This window comes from Salarias fasciatus, chromosome 6, assembly GCF_902148845.1.
Source record: "Salarias fasciatus chromosome 6, fSalaFa1.1, whole genome shotgun sequence".
Taxonomy (NCBI): Eukaryota; Metazoa; Chordata; class Actinopteri; order Blenniiformes; family Blenniidae; genus Salarias; species Salarias fasciatus.
This window is the reverse complement of record NC_043750.1, coordinates 4,887,727-4,898,615: the sequence shown is the minus strand read 5'-3', so window position 1 is coordinate 4,898,615 and position 10,889 is coordinate 4,887,727. Positions and strand designations below refer to the sequence as shown.

Genomic DNA, 10,889 nt, shown 5'->3' with positions numbered 1-10,889 from the left:
ACTCGACTCAACAAGGAAGGACTTCAGCAAGGCTTCACATGAGTAAAGAGGAAGGCCTTCTGGTTTTACTTCCTCCTGGCCGTGAGCCAATCCTGTGATCAGTGAGGGTCACTCTGAACCCAGATCAGCATCACATGTCTTTCATCACTCTGCTTTACTGGATCACACATTTATCACTGTAGAACAAAGTGGATCAACCAGCAGATGCTTTGTCATTGTTTCCCAATTGAGAAAATTCTTTGAAATGACGCAAATTTAAAGGGAAATGCCCGGCTGTAAATTTTAGTTCCCGTGGAAGTTTCTCTCTGTCACTTCAGATGAAGGATGAATAGTCAACTTGATTTTTTTAAAGATAACAATGGAGGCTGACTGGGAAGTAATGAGCTCAGAAACTTCCACAAATGGACGAATCATGACAGCATGTTTCTGTTCTTGGTGGGATTTCCTGACGTATTTCTGGAAACCAGAACTCTTGATCTGCTTGTAGAGCAGAAGGCGTCAAACATGAGGTCTGTGGGGCAAAACCGGGCCGCGGGAGGCTCCAATCCGGTCTTATTTTTTGATTATTTTGTTAATAGACGGGTTGTTTTCCTCCTTTCTTTTGGCGCCGCTGCCGTGTTGTTTCTGGATCAGGGTGAAGGTGACAGCTCCGTCTGTATGGAGATGAGTTCACATGACTGAATTTACTCAGGTTGAGTGATTAGTAATTATTTGCTGATAGATTAGATTTGTTTTTGGTTTAAATAAGAAAAAAGTAGAGATAAGACAGAATGTTCATGTTTAAAAACTGTGATTAAAGAAAAAGATTTAAAAGTCATCTCATGAGTGTTTAACATGAGAAAGTAAAATAAAGTGGTGGAACGAGAACCTGATTGATCATTAAACTGAGATCAGGTGTTTTATGTGTTGATTGATCAGGTGTTGATGATTGAGTGAAAAACTCGTCCCTGTGATTTGCGTGCACAGAAGAGGGGAACTCCTTCCTCGCTCGTTTAGTAGCGCTCAAGTAAGATTGAAGTTTCTTTTACCTGGTGGAGTCTGTGCTGGAGCTGTGGCAGTGCCAGAAGCCAGTCTTTTCTTACTTTCTGGAAGATCCTGCTCAGTTGTTGCTCACTAAGCATCTGGCGGAGTGATGGCGGACAAAACGAAACCTAAGCAGCCGGAGCGCGCATCACGTCATTCCTTTCAAATTCTCCCCAAAAAAACTCTGGTGCCGGACCGGCACTGTGACTTTCAAGTGACAATTTAGCGCTGTTAGAGGTACTGGTAATGAATATGTCAGGGCACATTGTACACATCATTAAAAATGTGTAACATATTTATGGTGGAAAATAATGTGGCGAGATGAATCAGATTAAACGCCACCTTGGGGATTGCACCCAAGGAAATAAACTGAAATTAATGATTTGTGAGGACACTCAGGTTCGTGGCTTAAGAAGCAGGAGACGTGGGTTCTGGCTAACAGAAATCTCTTTAATAAATATCAAAAACACACTCACTCTCTTTAAAAGAAGGGGAAGAGGGGGGAGCCCGAACAGGAGCTGAGGCTTACCGGTGGGACACAGGTAGTAGGGGAAATGAAGGCCTCGGAAGGATCACCCCAGACACACGTGGACACTTTCACTCGCTGAAAATAAAGGTGAACACACTCAAACCAAACGGGGTGCACAGCACATCACACGGGAGGGAGACACCATCACCCAGGAACACCGATGCCACCACCGTTGCTCTCAGCTTCTGGAAGGGAGGGAAGAAAGACAAGGGGAGTTAAAAAGGGCTTTTCGTTCCCTCTCATTCATGCATTCTACTCCAGACTCAGCGGCAGCGCTGCACCAGTCAGCATGAGCTACTTTTATACACAGCTCCCCCTGCCGGGATTGGTTAATTATTACAAGTCAGGAGAGGGCCTCCTCCTGCAACAATAAGGATTTTTAAAGTTGTAAAACTCTTTTATGCACCTTTAAAGAAACCTGAAAAACAAAAGCTTTGTTCAGCGCTCTCAGTTGTATGGAAGCCCATTTCCGCCACTTGAAAAAAAAAAAACACCACACGGTAAGTCATAATTATGAGATAGTAAGTCGAAATTATGAGATAGTAAGTCATAATTATGAGATACTAAGTCGAAATTATGAGATAGCAAGTCATAATTATGAGATACTAAGTCGAAATTATGAGATAGCAAGTCATAATTATGAGATACTAAGTCGAAATTATGAGATAGCAAGTCATAATTATGAGATACTAAGTCGAAATTATGAGATAGTAATTATGAGATACTAAGTCGAAATTATGAGATAACATCTGCGCATGCGCCCCATCACAACCGCTTCCTGTATGAAGATTGTATGAAGATTGAGTATTGAGTATCTGAATCTGAGTACTGAGGTCTGAGTACTATTGAGATCTGAGTACTAAACGTGAAAAATCTAAGCTACTGAGGGGCTGCTCCCGGAAACATCGAGTGGACGCGTCATTCGTGGTTTTTCAAAAGAAGCCAAAGAACATTTATGTTCAGAACGTATTTATTTTACACATAATTATATTATCCATACCTTGTGTGTAAAACCAGAAACAGACAGCTCAAAGTGAGGCCACGAAACAGCGGTCAAAAAGTGTGTGGCTCTCTCGGTAAGCTGTGTACCTGACAGGTAATAATCAGCACGCCTTTAAAAGTCATGCGTGACTCATGGTCTGGATGCGCCACCTACTGTGGAGACCAGGTACAACACGCTCTAATAAAGATGTGTCGTATTGGGTTGTGAACGACGGACAGCAATCTGTTGACAGTGACAACAGGTTTCCAGATGCAGTTGAAGTTGCAACCTCAGTCATATTATGGTTTTATCCTTTCCAACTCAGAGCTGCTTCTTGCTTAAAATCCATTCCAGGGTGTGTTTGCTACTATAATACCACGTGAATCAGCAAGCACATCAAGTATTTCATTTATTTCAGCCATAAATCTCAATGTACAGACAGTCTACTTCTGTGTTCATTTAACAGCTCCCTGGCAGCTCACAGCGCCAAAGATCTTGTGTGGGAGGCGGCTGCACTGGAGCGCATGTGCAGATCCTATCTCATAATTATGACTTACTATCTCATAATTTCGACTTAGTATCTCATAATTATGACTTACTATCTCATAATTTCGACTTAGTATCTCATAATTATGACTTACTATCTCATAATTTCGACTTAGTATCTCATAATTATGACTTACTATCTCATAATTTCGACTTACTATATCATAATTTCGACTTAGTATCTCATACTTTCGACTTACTATCTCATAATTATGACTTACCGTGTGGTGTTTTTTTTTTCAAGTGGCGGAAATGGGCTTCCATACAGTTGTACTGTTTGCAAAAGTAAAGCAGAAAATCCAAACAGCTCCACATTAAGAGTCACAAGGACAATATTCAGTCATTTGTTTTTTTTCCAGTTTTGATCTTCTGTATTCATGATTTGGAAAACTTCTCATGATCAACCAGCTGATTGAATATTCCTCTTCTTCCTTCTGTATCTATTTTACATTTTTCTTCCATTTCTACACTGATGGAACTGAAAATGACCATATCGACTCTGTTCTGGGTTAGTTTGGTGTTCTTTGTGTCAAACCCGAAGCCTGAATGCATGATGAATAAAAGTCACATACACTACAACTCCTGGCTCAGCAGTTCTTTTACTGCTATTTTTGGAACAAAGCTTCACTTTGAAGTTCACTCGAAAGCATTCGGAACAGGAGAAGGGAAAAAAATCAAGCTTCTTCGTGAAGATTTGAACATTTTTGCAAAGTGTTTTTGTAATTTTTATATGATGATGTTGAGTTAAAACACAGTGAGAGAAAGGAGAGAAGAAGCAAACCAGAATCTGACCCACAGCTAAATACAGAATCAAAACCTTCATTTCATTTTTCTCTTCTTTATTTGCAAAAACCCAGCATGAACTTCCTCTGATTGGAGGAGCCTAGAGCCATATGAAATCCGTGTTAAGGGAATCGCGGACGGAATCGCGGAAATGACCAATAAAAACGGAATTGGAATAAAACGCGGAATATTGCGGAATTCGTCCTAATCTGGTCTGAAATTCAGTTTCCGGGAGAAAATGGAACCTTATAGTGCAAAGCAAACATGCCGGGGGGACCGCCGGAGCTGCTGCAACGTGTACGTCACTTCCACAGCGCTGCTAACATGCTAAAGCTGCGTTCACAACGCCCAATGCTTTCCGCGATTTTGCGTCAAAATACAATTGAAAACAAATGTGAACGTGCGTTCCAGCCACGACGAGACGCGACGCAACAACACGATGTCCAAGCGAGCTGCTCCCTCCCCTCTCACACATTCAAAAAAGTTATGAAACTCCACGCTAAGCGCTAAATACAGAGCAGAACAGTACACGGACTTTTATGCCTCAGGGGAAAAGCTTTTTTGTAAATACTGTCAACTTACTGTGGACTGGACTCGCAAAGACGCATGCGACTAATTGAAAAGTATTTCTTTGTTACAGGACTTTAAACATTAAATGGACTGTTATATCCTATTAAATTGTGGACATTTATTCATTTCCACTTACCAGACACCTTTTTTTATGGTAAAAATGAGCATAAAAAACAAAATACCAAATTCAGAAATATTTAAACGGAAAAAACGGAATTTGGGAAAAAATAAAACGGAATTGGGGAAAAAATAAAACGGATTTCATATACCTCTAGAGGAGCCATAGAGCTGTTTAAACCACAACCATTCCAGTGAAAACACATCATTTTTGCATTCTTGTTTCTGAGAGAAGTTTGACATTTACATGATAACAGTGACACTGAATCACGGTGTAGTTAGCCTGATCGGCCAGGAGGAGGTGCTGTTGGTTCTGTGATAATAAAATATACTGACTTCAGTTTGCTGTAAACATTAACAACGGCGAGAACATTTGTATGAGTCCGACTGGGAGTCACGACAGTCTGGACGGAAATGTTAATGTCCATCTACGAGGACATGAGAGGAACCATGTCCTCCAGCCGAGGTTCGCAGCCGCAGAGCTTCAGGAAAGTCCCGTTTTCCCCCGTTTACACAGAAACAGTCGCAGCGATTTCGAAAAGTTGTTTTTTGACCCAAATGACAGTTTTGTGTTTTCACTTGAAAACATTGTCGAGTAAACGGTTTCTGAAACTGAGAATTCAGAGATGTCCCAGAATGCCTCACTCTCTTCCTGTTCATGTCTTCACGTTTGTCTGGAGACGTCTGCTGAGCCCGTCACAGGTGCTTCCCGCTGCCCTCGGAGATGACGTGCTCGGGCGCCGCCCGGGTGAACCACTCCGACCAGCCGCCGTCGTACACCGCCACGCCGGGGTGCCCGCACTCGTGGGCCGCCAACGCCACGTGGCAGGCGGTGACGGCGGAGCCGCACAGGACGCAGGCGGGCCGCCACAGGTCCACGCCGGCCCGGGTGAACAGCGCCCGGAGCCGCTCCCGGGGCAGGAAGTGGCCCGACGGCGACAGGAAGGACGGTAAGGGGACGCTGATGGAGCCGGGGATGTGGCCCGGCTCCCTGTCTGTGGAGCAGAAGACGACAGGAGATGGAGGAAAGCTTCAGGCCCGCGCGTGTGTGTGTGTGTGTGTGTGTGTGTGTGTGTGTGTGTGTGTGTGTGTGTGTGTACCTGCGGTTCAGGCCTACAGTGAAGCTCCAGGTGCAGTTGGTGTTGGGAGGGTAGAAGCTGGGAAAGAACGGCGTCCTGAGCGTCCCCTGGACCCCTGATACGGCCTCCAGCTGAATGGTGGCGTTACAGTCTGAGAACCACGGAGCAAAGGGAAAGAAACACAACAACAACAAACACGTTTACCTCTGTGACAGTGGAAAGAGTGAAGAACCACAAAACACGGAGAAGATACTAAAACTCTGCAGGGCCCAGGTGTAACAGATCTCTGCCCTCCAGTAAAGCCAGGATAGATCGGCGTGCTGGACGGCGCTCTGTCCAGACGCTCCATCCGTCTGTTTCCAGACAGAAGCCAGAGGAAGAATCTCACCGTTAGCAAACCTCAGACTGATGGGAACTTTTACAGACGCCTTTCTGCAGGTTTGTCCAGATGACCCTGGTCGTTCCCTGATTTTTCCATCAGTTTGGTATTTATGTTTTTAAATGAAGTATTTCACCTCTCCGGTTTGACTTAAAGAAAGCTGAAGAACCAGGAGGTCTGTTTGATTACTTCCTCTATTGAGACATACAGGACTTTACGTAGCATAGCTGCTGAAATTTACTTCATTTATGAACTTCTGTCTAAATCACCTGATTTTCACTTTGAAGGTTGTTTCCAACTATTTCTCCATCCCAGACAGTCATCCTGGTCAGTTTTGAAACAGCGGCATTTGAATTAAGGGTCACCTGACTCTGATTTGTATCTCCGAGCACGGACTGCATTCATTAAAGCTAGGGTAGACGATGTTGTCCAAAAGCACTTTTTGTCATACTGAGTGAAATGCTCCTTGCCCCCTGGGAGAAGTCAATACATTATGTGGACGGAAAAAGGTGCGGAAAAAATCTGACCACTGCAGCGGCCACAGGAGTGTAAAAGCTCCGACCAATCGTATCGCGCGGACCGCTCTTGAGGAACCAATCAAATCCCTTCGCCGTTCTACCGGCCCCCTCGCGTACATTTCAATGGCGTGCACTGGCCCTGGTTCAGATCGCACGCGCGTTGCCAAGGCGCTCGCAGCTCGCGTGAAAAATAGAACGAAGCGGAGCGGGCGCGCTGCGCTTCTATGTGTGTTGTGTGCGGGCAGTCAGAAAGGTTAATAACATTGGAGGCGATCACAAACTCCCTGCGCATGGCGCGCGCGGCGCTTCCGCGTCCAGTGCGTTCGCTCCCAACGGGAGCTCCTCCAATGGGGTGGGAGCTGGGCGGAGCCTTGGGGAGATGCTACATTCGTGCTACATGCTAGTTTTCCAAGATCGTCGACCCTAGCTTTAAGCTCATGACCCCAAATAATGTGAGCAAAAACCCAGTCTTCAAGGAAGATTAACAGTTTAGCTGTCAGTAAAACAGTCAGGATATTCAACCGAATATCATCTTAAAATTTAGAAGCTCATAGAAAAGTGAGACACTGAGTGTACTTTTTTTTGGATTTAGTTTGTTTGGTCTAGAGTTGAGCTTCTGTTCCACCTACAGCAGTATCTGGCTGCTTTAGCCTCTGTAGACCCAAACTGAACAGAATCTTCATATTTTCAAGTCACAAAACTAAATTGAGTGATTGTAATTTGAAACCAGCCTCATTATCTTTCTCGCTGCAGGAGTTTTCAGCTGATGATCATATTAGTAGCCTGTGATGAGGTTGATGGGAGCTTATTACTCACACTTATTGATAGAAAAAAATATTTTTCTATGAAAATAAACCATAAATTCCCTTTAAACTTTTCTGTATGACTAAACTTTTCCTTTTGACATTTTTGCTGCACTTGAGAAAATCCTTCTTCCACAGGACTCTGTCTACTGTCTATTTGACTCATTTGCTCATCCTATTTGGATGAAATCTTGAGAGAGTCTTACCCGGGTGATCCCAGGCCTGAGCAGACAGGGAGAAGGGGTCTTTGTAATTGTACAGACCCTGTTTCCAAACGACGGTCATCCACTCGCCTGACGACAGGACTCGAACCACGTGCTCATGTCTACTGCAGCCGTACACACTGGAAGGAAAGAGGCCGGAGGAAGATCATCAGCCTGAGCCGCAGCTTCGTACGTGAGGTTCTCGTTCGTCCGCATCAAGCCTCAAAGACAAAGCTTGAAACCCGTCAGACACTCACGACGTGATGAGGTGGTCGTCGGAGGGGGTGATGGAGTCGTACACCACCAGCCTGTCGCGACACTCGGGCAGCAGCCACTCCATGTGCAGCTCCAGCTGGGAGCCGGCGTCGGCCTGGAGATGCCACATGCAGGACGAGCGCCGCGTGTCGGGGCCGCACAGCGCCACGGGGCTGCTGGACGCCACCCTCTGGTAGCGGTAGCAGTCTTCCAGTCAAAGACGGCGAGAGACGAGCAAAGAGGAGGATTGGTTCAGACATCGTCTGGAGCTCCAGTTCATGAAATTCAGGAAATTCATGACTGAAATTCAAGTTTGTTTTGATTTAATATTGGGTTCTGAAAGATTTCAGGTGATCATATAGTGATGAAACACAAATCAGCCAAAGCAAAGAGACCACTGTTAGTCGCTGGAACACAGATTATCAGGATTATTTACAAAGCAATGATTAAATAGGTTTTGAGTTAGAAAACAAAGTGAAATGTTGTGTAAATGTATAGTTAAATATGGTGGCTTTAAACCTTTTTTTAACTAAAGTTGAGTTAGGAACATCAGAGTTTGTTGTTGAGGATTTGCAGAGAAAGAGGAAACTAGACTTTATGAGGCTGATTGGTGTTTTCTGTGGCGTTATCAAATGACGAAGCCATTCTGATCATGTCCCACATTCTGATCATGTCCCACATTCTGATTGTAACCCGGTTTGGATTTTAGTTCATGTAATCCAAAATGTGCATTAAATAAGTTAAAAATGTAGTAAAAAGTCTATGGGTTGAAAGAGTTAAAATTTATTGATGTGATGAAGTGATGAAGTTAAGTTGTTTTGAAAAAAAGAGAGATGATTTTGGTTATTGTTTTCAATGAAAAATGTCATTTAAAATGTTCATGTGTTTGTGTAAAAATATATTTAAAACTGTTTGTAAAAATGACCACTGAATGTCCATGATTATGTTTTGTTTTTATTATTTTATTGATTAATTTAACGAGTTGAGAGGTGAGATGGGTGGAGTCAGGAAGTGAAACAGGAAGAGAAGGGAGAGGAGGACACGAGGCGTGGCCGTGGAAGAAAAGTCGGTAAAACACCGAACTTTTGAGCTTTCTGTAGATGTCCGCCGAGAAACAACAAGTTACTCGCACACGGATGTTTATGGTGAATAAGAGTGGTTGTTCCTGAGTCGGGAGGACCGTGTGAAGACTCTTCGTGCTGGCAGCTACGGGCCAGTCAAAATGAGGGGCTCGGCGCGACGGGTTGGACTCATGGAGGTTCGCCTGCTCGGCGGATCGTTAAGCGTGTTGTCCTGCCTCTCCAGCTGCGAACCGTGAGTCTACGGGCGATGAGGACTGCCTTTAGCTTCTGCACACAGTATCACACCGAGGACGTTCCTCCCTCGTTGTTTTTGGAGCCGCGCTGCAGCGCGGAAGGACGCCATCTTGACTGTAAGTCGATCTTTTTTCTTTTTTTCTGCATCGCGCTGAAGCGCAATCCAGCCGTGTTTTTCTTTTTTCTCGGCTGCAACGCACTCAAGTTTTTTCTTCAGGCCTGCAACGTGAGTTTATTTACTGGGTACCCACATTTCAAAGTGTTTGAATTTCAATATAAAGGACAATAGATTTATTTTGGGGCTGATTGTATTTTGTTTGACTTTTATTTTTCTAATACTTTTTATTATTTTAGTAAATACTTGACAGTTCAAATATTGTGTCATTTTTGTGTGCGAAAAGGTGTTATTTGGCCGATTATTCATAATTTGGGGAATTTAAGTGTACATGAAAGAGTATTAATTAACCATAGGATACAAGAAGAACATTTATTTTTAAAGAACTCGGGAGCGCACTCCACTATCAGGTCAGATCACCTAGGGGGCGCTACATGATCATGTCCCACATTCTGATCATGTCCCACATTCTGATCATGTCCCACATTCTGATCATGTCCCACATGCAGCCCGACTGTTTGGAAATCTGTCTTCGCTCCCGACTCTTTTTTTAAATCAGGTTTTGATCAATTACAGTTCACTGAGCTGCATGCTAATTATAGCTCAATCAGAAGAATTTACAATAAAATGACGAGCAATAGATGAAGAGTGATACCGAATGAGGCTTTCAACAGTTCTACAACTTTTGCATCAGTTTCTGTAGGAAGCAGAACAGAAGGTGAATCAAACCCAGTGAGTCCTCCCATCATCTGAACCCTCGGCCTCTCCTCTCTCTCACCGCTGACGGTCAGCGTGGCGAGGTGGAGGAGGTATCCCCCGACGCTCGCCGTCTCCTCCCCCTCTGGCCGGCCGAGGCCTCTCAGGCCGCCCTGCAGGCTGGACGCCACCTTCTGCAGCGTGACCCTGCCGGCGTGGCTGCCGGGGATGGACATCAGCACCCAGAAGTGAACCACCACGCTCCCCTCGCTGCACACACCGGGACGGACGCGCCGTTTAAAACCACGACCGTTCCTATAAACTTTACGACATGCAGCGACCGTCGGCTTATTCACCCACTCACCCGAAGGCGAACACTGTGGTGGAGTTGAAATATCGAGAGAGCTGCGAGCCCTTCATGACTTTCTCGACCTGAAAGGCAAAAAAAAAAGAAGCATGAGGACATTCAAACAAAAACCCCGAAGCGCCGGGCTCCCGCCGCTCCCTCCTCACCACGCCCTGCACTCCTCTGGCTTCCCTCTGGAAGGCCGGACTGCTGTGAGACGACAGGCCGGCCGAGAAGTTCCTGTCCAGGATGGACACGTAGTATGGAATGAAATTCCTATCAAAATTCAAGAGCATTTTAAATTGATTTGAGAGCAGCATTCATCGATTTCATTCTCGGATTTCGTGATATTCTCTCTCAGAACTCTGCTCTCGCGCTCAAATTTTCTCTGCGCTTGCTCAAACTGTGTCCTCGCGCTCAAAATTGCTCTGCGCGTGCTCAAACTGTGTCCTCGCGCTCGGTTACGATGCTGCTTGCGCAGATTTCCTGCGCTCAAACTCAAACTCCTCCTCTTGCTCTCACGAAACTTGTGCTCACGGATCTCTGTTCTGCTCTCGGATTTTTCATGTACCAACGCTGTCAACCAATAGGAAGCCGGCTCGCTCTGACCAATCAGATTATCCCTGTTT

General features: G+C 44.9%; 1 protein-coding gene across 1 annotated transcript; it reads right to left on the bottom strand.

Moving 5' to 3' along the window:
* Positions 1–5,246: 5,246 nt before the first annotated feature.
* LOC115391156 (transmembrane protease serine 6-like) lies at positions 5,247–10,556 on the bottom strand. The gene is made up of 8 exons (XM_030095276.1): positions 10,428–10,556; positions 10,279–10,346; positions 9,997–10,184; positions 7,790–7,994; positions 7,536–7,672; positions 5,651–5,780; positions 5,401–5,545; positions 5,247–5,351 (listed from the first exon to the last, which is right to left on the bottom strand). The coding sequence occupies exons 1-8, from the start codon at positions 10,554–10,556 to the stop codon at positions 5,247–5,249; spliced, it is 1,107 nt and encodes a 368-aa protein (XP_029951136.1).
* Between the last annotated feature and the right edge of the window lie 333 nt (positions 10,557–10,889).

Excerpts from the sequence above, each read along its gene's own strand:
- LOC115391156 (XM_030095276.1), bottom strand. The coding sequence starts at position 10,556 with ATGCTCTTGAATTTTGATAGGAATTTCATTCCATACTACGTGTCCATC. Across the intron at positions 10,347-10,427 it reads CCAGAGGAGTGCAGGGCGTG|GTCGAGAAAGTCATGAAGGG; the intron begins GTGAGGAGGGAG and ends TTTGCCTTTCAG. Across the intron at positions 5,781-7,535 it reads TCAGGCCTGGGATCACCCGG|ACTGTAACGCCACCATTCAG; the intron begins GTAAGACTCTCT and ends CGTGGTTCTCAG.